The 14,771-nt window shown below is 47.2% G+C and overlaps 1 protein-coding gene across 9 annotated transcripts in view; it reads right to left on the bottom strand.

The window, feature by feature from the left end:
* ERI3 (ERI1 exoribonuclease family member 3) overlaps positions 1–14,771 on the bottom strand; it is a 130,369-nt gene that overhangs the window by 101,652 nt on the left and 13,946 nt on the right. For 5 of the 9 annotated variants that reach the window (XR_016387461.1, XM_089894417.1, XM_089894424.1 and 2 more), the window contains one exon: positions 13,589–13,866. The exons of 2 other annotated variants lie outside the window; for them this stretch is intronic. Coding sequence is in view for 6 of the 7 variants with exons in the window: in XM_089894399.1 (XP_089750525.1) it covers positions 13,589–13,866 (278 nt within the window). In the remaining variant the exon portion in view is untranslated. The remainder of the gene's footprint in view (positions 1–13,588; positions 13,867–14,771) is intronic. 2 more of the 9 variants (XM_089894420.1, XM_089894395.1) reach the window with 1 other exon arrangement.

Here is a 14,771-nt window from a genome sequence, read left to right as displayed (position 1 = left end):
CAGTTTTCTGTTTGCCTGGGACCACAGTTTCCTGGAGCAGGAATCTGCTAAAATTGGGATAGTTTTGTCACCCTGCACCATCCACCGCTACCTGCACTACTAGGTTGTCCAAGGGTAGAGCACCATAACCACAAAAAGCTGGTCTGCTGATGGTTGATGGGAAGTGGCCACAACTTGATAACTAAGCACAAAAGTCTTGGAACTTGGATTTTTCAAAGTATCCATGGTTCTAAACCTATTGTATCTGCTGTCTCAATCAATAAAATGCTAGCTGCAAATTTTCTTTTAAAGGGAAGGGAAGCCAGAGAGATTAAAAGGAAGCACCAAGCAAATACTCTTTTACCTTTTTAAGCGAGCAGAAGTTTCAGTTGGAGCAGAGATTTCAAATGCAGCTACTTTCTAAAATTGCTTAAGTAGGAACCCCAGTGATTCTCTTGATAAACTGAGGACAAATCTGCAACAGCATTTCAAATGAAATTTCACACGCACGATCAGTAGACTACAAGAAATAAATGTGTAGGTCGCTTTCGGTGTATTCAGACTCCCTTAAGCTAAAGTGTCTGCAGTGATAAGATTATATTCAAAGATACAACAACAACAACAAAAGGATTTTAAGCAGAAGGGACTTGGGTTAGGCATTTCTTGACAATGGGCCAGAGGGTTTAACAGTGTAGCATTCTTACAGACCTTTTCTCCAAAGCACAGATTCTTCTTTGCCTGAGCCGATGTTTCTACGGTCCTGTCTAAAATGGGCAGATCATTCTTCATGGCTCCCCCCTCTCAACCTAGGAACTGGCATTCCCTCAATTTAGAGATGGTAACAACTAATCTATCCCTTCTCTACATCCACTGACTCTAGTCCAAAAACTGTGCACCCCTGCAGAGAAAGGTTTGATAAAATCCAAAAGCAACATCATCACATAGCAAGGCAGAAAAAGCAGTACCTGGTGAAAACATGGGTTTTATCCAGACAATGATTTTTGAATAAAAGTTCCATGCAAAGGCAGGCCCTTTCTCCAAGGGATCAAAGAGGCTCTTGGCCACAGGGAAGAGGGGAGGTTGAGAGGGAGAAGTGAGGGCTGCACTGGGCAACAGAGGGAACATGGTTTGCTTAACAGTTTCTCCTTTGGAAAAAAAAAAAAGACATTTTATGCACAAGGAGCTTATTTCTTAAACAAACACTCGTGGTTTTGATTTACACCACAGTCTGCTCCTAAATAATTTATGGCGGGTTAAATTTATTGCCGAGCCCTGGCTGGCTGCAAATTCGAATTGCCAAATAATTAGATTTTAGGGCAAAGCTTATAAATTACCCGTCGATTTGTCCGGACTTGTTTGTCAGTTGCTTTGTGCTTCGGGTCATCTTTGGCATTTGGCTGTTTGGGTTTTAATTGCTGATTTACACTTTGACAGATGAGAGCTGATGCTCGAAGTTTCAGGACAAGGAAGGGTAAAAAATTGGAGCTTTAAAAGGCTGATTTTTCACCTACATGTCCGTCTTCACCCATTCCCATAGACCCCAGAGCAATTAAAATGTAGAAAAGAGGCTGAAAATAGACACTGCTATTCCTTATGGCGGGGGGGTGGGGGTGGGGGTGGGGGTGGGGGTGGGGGTGCAGAGTGAATTATAATTTACTTTTACTGAAATCTGAATTTTAAAAAAATATATAATACCAATAAATGAAGGAGACCAAAAGTCTTAGAAACTGCATCCTCACCCAGGGGTGTACGAGCCTGCGTCTACCTCTACGCGCACCTGACTCTGAATCAGCCTCAGTTCAAATACTTCTAGATACTCAACTGTAAATAACTTCTGATATTAGTGGCCTCTGTGAAGTTGACCCTTCAGGGCAGCAAACAACCAAATGATTTCTTTGTAGCTATCTGTTTACATACATTTGTCATGGAATTTATTTAAACAAATCTCAGGTTCTGTGCAGGAGAGGTGCCCCAGAGGCAGCACTATAGGAGGGCAGGGAAGTTGAAGGGTGCGAAGTCCAACTTACCATCCCAGTGGAAGGAAAAAATCTCTTTGGATAGTGCTGCGTTCCCATCTACATGCTGATAGAGGGCCTGCAGGCTCCCTTTATGCTCCCCAGAGAAGCAGGGCCTGTCTCCCAGCCACCTGCTGTATCCCAAAAGCTCACCATGAGGCCATGAGTCAAAATAATACTAGTAGTAATTCTACTAACAAGAGCTGATACATATAGCTATTACATGCCAGGCACTGTTCTAAGCTCTTACATTTTATCCTCCCAATAGTCCTATAAGATTGATACTATTATTAATCCCATTTTGCCAATAAGGCAACTGAGGCATAAAGAGTACAAGTAACTTGCTCAAGGCGAGTCATACTGCTAGTAGGTGGTAGACACCAGATTCAGATCCAGCGGGTCCAGTCCAGTGGTTAGGAGACCATGCTCCTAACCACTCTGCTATACTGCTTCTCATTAGAACAGCCTCTACCTGAGCTCCCTCTCACGTTGGAGGTTGAGAGTCCACATTCAGGGACCAGGGCACATGCAGCCAAAGCCTGTTCAGTTAATCACCCAATAGGGTGGGGAAAGTTATGTAACATGCTCAGGATCACAAGATGAATCAGAGGCTTGGTTTGACAAAGACCCTTTTTCCAATCAGTGCAAATACCGCACTGAAGATCCACTAGCCGGGGGTGAAGAGGTGGGGGTGAATAACAGGTGATCAAGACAGACCAGGCCCACTCAGGCAGACAGCGGGTTCTGGTCAGGCAACCTGGAGAGGAGCCCAGAGAGGCTGGCTGGGCTTCAGGAAGCCTTGCTCAGTAGTCCCCATCCACAGCCCCAGGGGCTGCTGGCCTCTTCACAGAAGACTGAATCCCCCTGGGGTGCTTCATAGATTCCCTGCTCCCTGTGTGTACCTGACGGCTAGAAGCCAGGACAGGGAAACAAATGTGCTGCCATGACGGCAGATTTTCAAAATCACTGACCAGTAAGTGAGCAACAAAGACTGACATCTTGCCCACACTGCCTGAACACTTCTCTCACACACTGGCTCATCGGAGCCCACATCTCTGTAAGGGAGGCAGGTATCACTGCCCGATTTTATAGACGAGAAAGCTAAGGTGGTCAGTGGTTTAAAGCATGGTCCCTTACAGGCAGCATCCCATCTCCTGGGAACTTAAGAGAAATGCAGATTCCTGGCCTCCACCCCAGACTTTCTGAATCAGAAACCCTGAGGGTGGGCACAGCAGTGTGTTTTAAAAGGCTTCCAGCTGATACTGATACTTGCTGAAGTTTGAGAACCACTGGTCTAGAGTAGAGCAGTGCTTCTCAGACTTCAAATTACCTGAAGATCTTGTCAAACTACAGATTCTATTTAGCGCTGGAGTAGGGCCTGATACTCTGCATTTCTAACAAGCTCCCAGGGATGCATCCCAGGGGATGCTGTTGGTTCTCGGACCACACTTTGAATAGCAAAGGTGTAATCTAGAACATCTGTGTGACTAACTCCTTATCACAGAGATACTGACGAGTGAGAATCAGAGCGCAAGGTTCTCAGCTCTTCTCTCAGAACAAACCCTTGCTTGGCCCACTCTCAAGCCCCTTGAGTGAGCCCTTTAGATCTGCCAACCACTCCCAGCTCCTGCCATCAGACATTTCATCCTCCTGGCCGCCAAGATCCAGGGGAGGAAAAGCTGGCATCTCACATCCCAGAACTTTGTAGAGCAAGTTGACACATCTCTGTTAGGAAGCCAGCAAGAGGTCTTCCTGCCACAGCAATGCATGCTCCCTTTAAGAATGCCGTCAAGACCCAGGGCATCAGCTACCCAACAGAGCACTCATCATACTATTCTCTCCAAAAAAACACCTTCCTTCTGTACAAATGAACCAAAAAGCAGGACTGGATACCTAGGTCTCCAAGGAAGACCTCTCATTACAGACATAAGCCAGGAGCTATTTTTCTGCTCCTGGTCCTGAGAAAGGCCTAACACTGGCCACGGATGTAAAGCGGGATCACAGCAATTCCTACGATATCCTGAGACCCCAAGCTGGAGATGCCTCACCACACTCCACACCATTGCCATGAACTTCCTTTAAGGCCTTCCCCTAGCACTGTCCCTCCAGTCATGTTACCTCTCTAGTGAAAGCAGACCTTATCAAAATGGCATGTTTCCTCCCACTCATCAGTCCCAGCCTCCTCCATCCCCAACTAACTACCAATCCCTTTCAGCTGAGCAGTTGGCCTTTCATTCAAATCTGCAAGTGCTGGGGGTGGGGTGGGGGTGGACAGTGAACAATACAGAGTCCCTGAACTCCATTTCAGACATCGCAATCTCAAACCATGGCCCTCAGTTTGTATCACACTTGTGGAGAGCAAGATTCCAAGCTTTTCAGCCAGTTATCGTCCTATCTACCCAACCATCACTACCTACCTCCCAAAGGCCAATGGCCAAACAGTTCATCAAACAGACCCTAGAGGAGTAATGGCCTACATCACCACTAAGAAGCTGACCTATGTCAGGTGTACCCGACATGGACCTTCAGCGCAGAGCGCTCCACTTACGACAACCATAGGTTTCGCTCTCCACCCCTTACCAAATCTCTTAGCACCACTGACGACCAGAGCCCACGAGTACCCAAAAGAGCTATGAGCTACTTAAGGGCACAGTTCTCAAGCTTGTTTCTTTCCCAGCACATCTAAGGGCTACAACACATAACTCCTCTCCATTCCCACCATCACCACCTTAGTCCAACCCACTAACCCACTCTCAAGTAATGCCTCCTAACCAGTTTCCCTCTGCCCATGTTTAACCCCTTGAACACTTTTCCCTCCATTCCCATGAACTCTGGCTTATGGTATCTATTTCTGTTTCCTCTCTTCCACTCAACAATACATTCACACTTCCTTTTCTGGGTCACCAATTTTGCCCCCAGCCTTACTGTGGACTCTGCACTTCTTCTCCTTTCAGCAACGTCGGCATCTTCCAGTGAGAGCCTCTGCCAGCATCTAGCCTTCAGACGAGCCCATGGCTGGAAGGGCCTCCCCAGGACTAGACCATAGCACTGGAACAGAAGTGGACCCCATACAACAGACGTTTGCTAACACAGACCAAGATCTCCCACTGGCCAGCTACAGGCAGGTGCAGGGCCTAAACAGCAGCCCGTTCCAAGGCACCTTCACTTCAGCTTAGGGGCTTCCCTGATGTTTGACTCCCCCTCCAGAGTCTACCTCCCTCCTCTCTGATTCTCCCAGCACCTAATCGGGCTTTGCCTGTGGTAGCACTCAACACATGCAAACCTTCTCTGCCTGTCCTAACCTGCTCACCCTTCTGCTGCAGACCTGCCAGCCTGGGGGGCTAGTATCAATCTGGGAACACTCTTGTTTCAGGCTTTTAGGCAATGACTCAGTTTTCACAGCTAGAGCTCAAACCTCATCACATAAATGCATGACTGTGGGGGCTTTTTAAGTATTGTGAACACCCAGGATAAGGGAATAAAAAATAATCATTCCAATGGCATCTTAATCAAAATGATGCAGGACCCTTTTTCCCAACAAGACACAGAGATGGAGGAAGCATCTCCTAATATCAGTTTCCTCATGTCAGACAACTGATTTCAGTCTACAAAGTAAGAAATGTAATCAACAGAGGGGAGAGGAAAAACAAAACAGAATGGGGGCAGAAGTGAAGCCCATGGACCAACCCTAAACGCTCCTCTGGATTGCACTCCCCCTCCTCCCTTCCCGACCTAACTGGTTTTCTTTCTGTGGCTGTGTTACCTGTTGCTGCTGCTCTGAGGGAGAGCTCGTCCCCACCTCCCACCCCCTCCGGTCACCTCCACTGTAGCAAATCTCTTCTCATCCAGGCTCTCCTGCCTCTTCATTAATCCTTCCCTCCTTCCTTCTGTTTCTCAATGTTAGTCAGCAGGCCGTTTATCTGTTTGAAGGGTATAAACCTCCCTGATCTACGGAAGGAGGTCTTCCCAAGGGATGCCTAGCAGATCCAGATCCAAACTGCCAGTACTTGGCGGGCGGAGCAGCTGTCAGGCCCTAGCCCTTACCTCTCTCCCTGGAGACCTTGCAGCCCAGCCCAGTGCTACCTTCAGGAGCAGCTCCCTGACAACGCCTCAGGGCCTCAGCTCACATATTTCTATCTTGATCCTCACCCTTTTGGCCCACACGTTACTAGCTAAAATTCTCTTAAACCTCTTGTAGCCTCTGTACTCTCACTTACGGCATCCCAATAAGATGTTCTGCTTGAACGTGAGAAATACCATATCACCGTTATAGACCATCCTACCAGCCAAACAGTGAAATAATTTGCCGGGTTCTGAGAATTCCCTAGGGGTCCAGGGCTTAGGATTTGGCGCTTTCACTGCTGTGGGCCCGGGTTCGAGCCCTGGTCCGGGAACTAAGATCCTGCAAGACGCTCAGCATGGCAAAAAAAAAAAAATTGCCGGGTTCAAAGTCTTCATTCTCCCTCTTCCTCATTTTCAACGTTTGTGCACAAACACGCTTGCAATGCAGGTCAGGCTTTTCAGACTTCATTCAGTTGGTCCTGGCTTACTCTGTGAGTGCCTTCTTTCATTCCTGCTGCAGCAATTCTGAGAGCCCTCCAGCCCACTTGGCCCTCTCGGCCTCCTGACTTTCCCTTAACAGGAAGCTGTGCAACCCCTCCCCCACCCGTGAGCAGGGCTGACCAGTCCCCTCCTCTATGCGCCCACTGTACTGAGTACTCACCCAGGCCACGGTACTTATCACGCTGCTTCACAGCAGTTACGCGGCTGTCTACCCTCCTCGACTACGAGCTCCTTGAGGGTAGGGATCATTTCTTGTCTTTATGCCCCAGCATCTAACAAAGAGCTTGAAGTTGTCATCCAAAGAGTAAAAGGAGGCCTTTTTGTTGCCTCTAAGGTGGCTACCATGAAGTCCTCCCCATTCCTTTACTGACCTGGTTGGTTTTGTCATGTCCAACAAAAACCTTAAAAGGCAGCTCAGTGTCACTGTTAGTTTAACAGTCCCTAATTTCATTCACCATTTATCAATGGCCCTATTCTTTAGAGTTCTTCCCCACCATCAACCTTAGCTCCATGTCTAACAAAATCTGCATTCCAACAGCTGTCTCAGCCCTGGAGAGGCCACCAGATAATAAGAGGCTGGGGGAAATGTCTTCTGATTTGCACTAAATTACGTGGTGACTTTGCTACGGTGACCCAGCGCTCCCCAAGGAAAGTTCCTTGGTCCCACCCCAAGGCAACTCCACAGCCTAACTACACACTATGGCAGCTTAAAGGTGTAAACCCTGGGGAAGGGAGAGAAGCAGACTGAATACAGCAAATAAACCCACTTCGATCGTACCCCTGCTATGCCAAACACACGTGGCAGCACCACCATGCACCAGTGCTCCGCTCCCCGACATGTGTATTTTACTTTTACATTGCTGTGTCTACTCCAAATAAAGAAGGGCCGTTCGGCTTTCACATGAAGTTACAACAGGGTCAAGTTCCGGACACGGCAAATGGGGCAAATGCTTGTCCCACTCAGGGAGCACTAGTGAGGAGCCACAGTGAGAGCCAGGGGAGGCCCAACCCTATGAGGGACCACCAGGAAACTGCAGCCTGTGGAGGGGGGCTCAGGAAGGGGTGGGGGAGGCACCACATTTATGGAAGCAGCAACAAAAAGGACAAAAGGGCCTAGTGGGCTGCCCCATGCCCACCCATTACTGGCTACCAATAGAGGAATTCACTTACAATGACCCTGAAAGAAGAGATGTGTTAAAGCAGAGATAAGAAAGGCAATAATTGGTCTGATGGGCAGGGGAAAAATTATTCCAGGAGTCGAGAGCCTATGCATGAACACTTACGGCTCACACAGTCATCATAACTCAGCCCCCTCAAGCATTTTGTGCTCTGCTTATGGTGTTAACTTTAATGTCTTAACATATAACACCATCCACACTAACACAAAATACTACACACGCCAGATGAGGCTGAGTTATAGTTGCTGTGGGAAGCATAACTTTGAATTTCCTGATTTTGGTGCATTTAATCTCAACCATAATGTTACATTAACGTCGGTTTTGCATTTCATTTCCCAGTTTAGAAGAATAGCGTCAGCGCCTTGGCCTGTCTGTACAGAAGAAGGGGCGGGGCTGACTGACCACAGGCAGACGGACCACCACCCAACAACTGGGTCCTCCGCTAAAAAGCCTGACCCGGGGCCTTCCCTGGTGGCGCAGTGGTTGAGAGTCCGCCTGCCGATGCAGGGGACGCGGGATCGTGCCCCGGTCCAGGGGGATGCCACGGAGCAGCTGGGCCCGTGAGCCATGGCCGCTGGGCCTAAGCGTCCGGAGCCTGTGCTCTGCAACGGGAGAGGCCACAGCAGTGAGAGGCCAGCGTACCACAAAAAAAAAAAAAAAGCCTGACCCGACCCCTCCCCTTTGGAGGAACCTAGGCCGGGACAAGTGAATGGGGAGGGAAGGGTGAGTTCTTTCTCTAGGGAATGGCCTTTCCATCCACTTGCAAAGTACAGGAACCAAGAGCAGAGGGGAAGAAGCCGAATATGGAGCAAAGAGCAATGTGTGTGTATCAGGTGGGGGGAGAGTAGGGGGTAGGGGGCTCCTGCCTCTCAGCCTTGAAGGGAGGAGAAGGGAATCAATATAGTGTGATTTGTAGGGATCTTAACCCATTTCCTGTGAAGTTTTCCAAAATGTCTCTCTCACAAAAGACTAATAATGAGGAGCCAGCTTCAAGTCATACTGAAATCCTCCAAATGCCTCTCTTCTATTTTATCCCTTCTCCTGTCACCATCAACCCTCCCCCCACCCTGCCCTCCCAAAATAACCCGGCATCTGGACAATTTTCTATAAAAAAGAAACGCCTTTACAAATAGTTCTAACTCAAAATGCAGATGGAGATTCTTCAAGGTTTCCTTAAAAAAAAAAAGCCCCTGTAGACAAAGACCAAACACTAGAAAACCTCAACCCCAAAGGTCATTTTTCTCCAAAGTTGTGGGCACTTAAATACAGATGAGAAGGAAAACAGTCACCGGGGCTGCTGCAGAGCAGTGAGAAAAAGGCTGTACCTCGGAGCCTGATGGAGTCTGATGGACGAACTCAGGGAGGGAGGGGAGGCGGCAGCCAGGACATGTGCTCCCAGACAGGAGCGCCAGGCCGCCCCTCCCTGGCCATCTGGACAGCTGAGGTTACTTCCTCCTCCCTGCATGCTATGGCCTACACCTCATTTTCCTCACTTACATTTGCTTTGGTCTTTTCTGAACACTGAGGTGGTGAGAGAACTTGCCCCCAGGTTAAAGCTGCACAATTAAAGTTCCCACCAAAGCTTTCAGGCTGCTCCCTGGGCTTCGGGGTCACAGCCACCAGCATTCGATGCACACCCACACCAAAATGAGCAACGTGAACTCCTGCTGCCGAGGACAAAGCAGCCACGATTCTCCGAACCAGATAAAAACCTACTTCCATATCAGGAAACAATTCCTAAAGCAAGAAAGGAACTGTATTCCTCAAATTTTGAGTCTCGAAAACATTTTAATCCACCTAAGTTAACATTTAAGTGAGAAAATATTTTCAAACGAAAAATGGTCTCATGTTCAACCAATACCTATCATGTTAATCTGAATCAAAATGTGTAAAACAAAATGAGTGCAAATACCAGAAAGGTGAAAGCCTGTTACTGGCAAACCAACCACTCCAGTTTCAGTGAGCTGAACAGAGTACAAAAATAAACAGCAAAAATTACGACAAATGGGAAATACCAGATGTTTTACCATGTTTACAACCAATATTGTTACTCAAGTACAACAGAGCTTGCACCTGTCAGTTTGCATGGTGGCATTCCTTTTGGATAGTCCCAACAAGCTGACTCAGGGATTTCTGAATAGCAGACACAGATGAGAGAAATGAACCCCATGCCGAGCCTCCAGAGAGGCCCTGGCCCAAAACTTGTTCCTGCCTCCTATGCAACTGAGGAGTATGACACACTCCCAAAAGAATCAGAAGTGCACTGTGTTCAAGTGTTAAACTCTTGGGAGCCAGGCAGCAAGGGAGCCGGGGTGGTTCTGATTCACAGGCCAAGCACATCCCCAGGAGGCACACAGGCCTTGTCCACAAAGTATCTCTGTCAAGTGGACAGCCATCAAGAGGTTCTGAGAGAGCTAGGTAGGGCTGATCTAACCTGCACACCATATTCTAGTCCTTTTACTGTCTCTTCTAGAAGTTCACTCTCATCCCAAATCTCAATCTTTCCTGCTTCCACTTATATTCTTTTTTTGTCCTTATTAAAATGAAGAGCAAGTTATTATCATACTCCTTGGAACAACTCCTTCCAAGTCTGGACAAGAAATCAATCACTAAAACCATATTCAGTTTCTCTTCTTTCTAAGTCTTATTTTTGTGCCTCTAATAATTTTTGTTCCTCTTTTTTTATTTTTTATTGGAGTAAAATTGCTTTACAATGTGTTAGTTTCTGCTGTACAATGAAGTGAATCAGCTATATGTATACCTATATCCCCTCCCTCTTGGACCTCCCTCCCCCCTTCCCCCCCATCTAGGTCATCACAGAGCACCAAGCTGAGCTCCCTAATTTTTGTTCCTCTTATCCTGAGCTTTTCCAATTTCTCCACTGCCCTTGTTGACCAAAAGATCTAAACAATACAGAGGCTATAATGAGAACCTGACCTATGAGGACCTCAGTGGAAGGACACTATCCTATCTGGGACTGACAACTTCTCCAATCCATCCTCCAACCTTTCTCTGAATCCTTTCAGGACCCTGCTACATGCAAACTTTAGGGAAGGTTTTTTTTTAAAAGAAAGTGGGGTTGGCGGGGGGAGCTTTAAGCTGCCAATAACAATAAGTCTCAAGTCACTTCTAAGCTGCCCATCCCTTTCCTGAGAGTGGTCCAGTGGGTAGTTCAACAACAGAGCTGTCTGGCCCCAAACTCACCTTCTTACCTGTTGATCACAGCATTGTAGAGGCTTAATGAAGTAGAGATGCATTACATTTATCACTTGCCCTAGATCCACTCAAATCCATCACTATGTCACAGCAAGGAGTTAGATTGATCTGACAGGATTTGCTCTTCTTCACAAACCCATATAAGTTATTACTCAGTACCCTATGCTCTTCTAGCTGTTTGCTGATTGATTATCTTACGATCAGGTCAAGTATCTTCTTTGGAATCACAGTAAACTAACGGGTCTATAATTTCCAAGATCATTCGTATTTGCCTTTTAAAGATAAGCAAGACAGCAAATGCTTCTTCCTGAGTTCTCTAAAGTAACAGCTAATGCTTTGCTAATAATGAACCAGGACAGCCAATTCCTTAAGTGCCCTTGGAATCACATCATCAGGGTTCATTGATTCTGGAGATAAACTTTAATCAGGCTCAGACCCTGGTAAAAAGCAGGAAGCCCAACCTCAGGCTAGGTCTAAAAGGCCCTGGTGCCTAAGTCTAGGAAGGAAGTTGGTGATACAAGTGATTTAAATCTGTACTGCATTATATCTTCAGCATTGCAATAGATAAATAAAAAAAACAAAAAATTAAAAGCACAATGCCCTTGAAAGAGAGATGAAAGGTGATACTAACAGACCAAACTGAGACATGAATCAAGTTTCACCTTCAGTAACATTGGCAGGACCCTCTGTAGGACAAGAGAACAGAGCCACATAATTATCTCAGCTTATAATCTAACTGAAAAGTTCAGAAACAAATATACATAGGCATGTGCCAGGAAGCAGAAAGCAGGAAATGTCATCAAGAAGGTGCCAGGCAATCATGAGGCTTCAGAAGAGGGATGAATCCTATGCAGTAGCAACGTGTCAGGTTTTAGACTCAGGTCCTACTAAGGCTTGCTCAGAAACTGAAATCATCAGCTAGGGAAATAATACGGCATTCTGGGGTATGGCTCCCTGATTCTCAACCCAAGAGAACCTACATAACCGAAACCCCACCCACCACCCCGGTACACCCACCACAGAATCTCCAGTAGTTTGGGGAGGTGGAGGAGACGACCCTACAGCACAGGTAGGAGCAAGAGGCTGAGAAAGAAAGTGTGGCTCAGGCTGCCCCCAAGCCGTCTTCCCTTTCATGCGAAGTTCCTTCCCCTAGGAAGCTCTCCTCATCCAGCGCCTGTCTTCCCAAGCCTCAGCAGGCCGGATTCCAATCCTCCCCCAAAGGCAGACCACTACTTTGAGAATAGGAAACAAACAGGAAAGTAGAAAGGGAAAGGTAAAAGGGTTGTGGTATCTGCTTTATGGAAAATAATCTACTGACCTAAAGATAGAACCCCTCCCTGGAAAAAAAAACCAACCATGAGAAATGAACCCAGTTTACCTCCGAATGGACCTCCCTGTCTCCCAAGTGCCTGCTGCTACAATCCTCTTCTCCTCCTCTTACTACTGAAAGCTACTCCCAGACCCACATGTCTACACACCCCCAAATTACCCACCTGATAATCCAGCCCTACAGGGAGGAGTTCCAGTCCTAGAGTCAGGCATACCCAAGGCCCCCACACTACAAGGCACTGCCACATCGGCCCCCAATCAGGCCCCCAAAGCAAACACCAAGCAATCCAATATCACCTAGCACACGTGTCTCTCTGCTGCTAATCCAAGCTTCTTAGCAGCACTACCTCAAAAGGTAAAAGGTCTCCGAACACAGTTGGTAACTAAGAAAAAAATGCAAGCAAAGAAATTTTCCTTTCCAACAGACCAGCAATGGTTGTTCAGGTTATCTAATGCTGTATAACAAATCATCCCAAAACTTAGTGGCTTAAAACATCAATAATCATTTATTATCTCCCACAGCTCTGATGCGCCAGGAATTCAGGAGTGGCTCGGCTGGTCAGTCTAGCTCAGGGTCTCTCCTGAGGTTGACGTCTGATGTCCACTGGGGCTGTAGTTATCTGAAGGCTTGACTGGGGGTAGCAGAGTCACCTCCAAGACAGTGCCAAGAAACATGACCGGCAAGGTGGTACTGGCTTTTAGCTAAGAGCCTCAGTTCCGGTACACATGTGCCTCTTGCCAGGGCTGCTTGAGCATCCTCAAAGCATGGTGGCTGGCTTCTTCCATAGCAACTGATCCAAAAGAGCAAGGTGGACTGTGATGCTCTTTATGACTTAGCCTCAGAAGTCACGCAATGTCTCCTCCACTATACTCTGTTGGTTACACAGGGCTAGTTCTCACTCATTGTAGGAGGGGGGAACTACCAAAGGTGGGGATATCAGGACGTAAGGATCGTTGGGGGCCATTTTGGAGGCTAACACAGTATTCCTTAAAAGAACATGCAGCTGTAGCAGGAGAAGGAAGGAGGGAAGGGAAAGGAGAGAGGAAGGATGGGACAGAAGGAAACATTTTGATTCCCAAAGGCTGAGACCAGAGAGAAACAGTGTGCCCAGTTTTCTACAAAGACCTCTCAGGTCTACCTTACCCTAGGATGCCTGAGTCAAGTCCTGCTTCTAAGGCAGGAACTCCAGATGAGTAGCTAAAAGCCAAGAAGACATGAGAAACTTCCTCTGGGTCCCAGAAAGCAAGTCTATCCTCCCTCCCTCCTTGCCCACCCCATCTTTGCTGAAGCAATGATGCAACAGTTACCTGAGGATGAATCTGCGGCTTGTCACACGTGGCCTCAAAGTCCAGCACTAAAAAGTAGTGATACCTCTGGGGAGGGAAGGACATCATTGCCGCCATGGATGCGCCAAAGCTGTGGGCCGCCAGCTTTCTGGTGGATATGGAGCAGAACTCCGGAACACCACAGGGAGAAAATAAGTGGGAGCCCAGCACTTTTCTTGCTCTTGAAAGTAAATATGAAGAAAATCGAGCTGCTCCAGTCTGTAAAGGTGCTAGCATTGAACATCCAGAAGCATCTAAAACTTAGGGGAGGAAAGTTTAAAAGAAAAAAAAAAGAAAGAAAGAAAAAGAAAAAAAAAAAAAAAAAGAACAGAGAGTCTGGGTTACTCCCTCCCACCGTGGCCCTGTTCCACCTAGTCTTCAGGAATATTCACAGAACATGAACCACTCCTCAGTGTTTCTGTGCCCCTTTTCTAAATCCCAGTATTCGTTACTGAAGTTCAAGACCCTTAATACTGGCCCCCACAGCATTATGACAGCTCTGAGTCTCCCAGACCATTTTCAAAACAAGATGCAGCACTGGCCTTGATCTTTAAGTGCAGCTCTAAAGTTCAAAAGAGAGAAAGAAAAATTCTGTGGTCACTTCTCAGGTGGCAACAGTTAACATTAAAGCTAAGTTTCCCAAAGTAACCCGGGGTGCCCTGGTTGTACAATCAGTCCTGGGAGCTAAGTAGACTCAGACAAACAGCAGGAAATGCCCAGGACTCTCTCCTCAGCTCCATTCCCAGCCATTGTCCCTGGCTTTCTTGTCTGTATCTTGATGTCTCCACATGCCCTCCTCCCTTCTCCCAATGGGAAAGGAGCAGAGCCCATCACAGGGAGCTTGCTCACCATACTCTGGTGATTCCCCAGCCCCCAGCCAGTAAGTGGCACCTGGGGGAATGAACGAAGCCTGCAGAGCACAGCTGCCAACAGCCTCGGGCCTTCCTCCGCTGCCTTTAGACTAACTCTCTACTAGAGGCCTTGAATGACTGCAGGACTTTTTTTAAATAGGGAAGAAAAAGAGAAAACCCAGATGTGGTGGTAATGGGAGCATTGCTAAAAGTCTAGTAAAGTTTTCTGAGTGTACATGTGCAAAAAAAAAAAAAATCCAAATCACTTTTCAAGTTTTCCCTTTAAATATGCAGAATGTCTGCTCCTTAGAGGA

The sequence above is a fragment of the Delphinapterus leucas genome, chromosome 1 (assembly GCF_059928025.1).
Source record: "Delphinapterus leucas isolate spDelLeu-1000000601 "Yukka" chromosome 1, BTC_Dleu_Yukka2, whole genome shotgun sequence".
NCBI lineage: Eukaryota > Metazoa > Chordata > Mammalia > Artiodactyla > Monodontidae > Delphinapterus > Delphinapterus leucas.
This window is presented reverse-complemented; position numbering and strand designations above follow the sequence as displayed.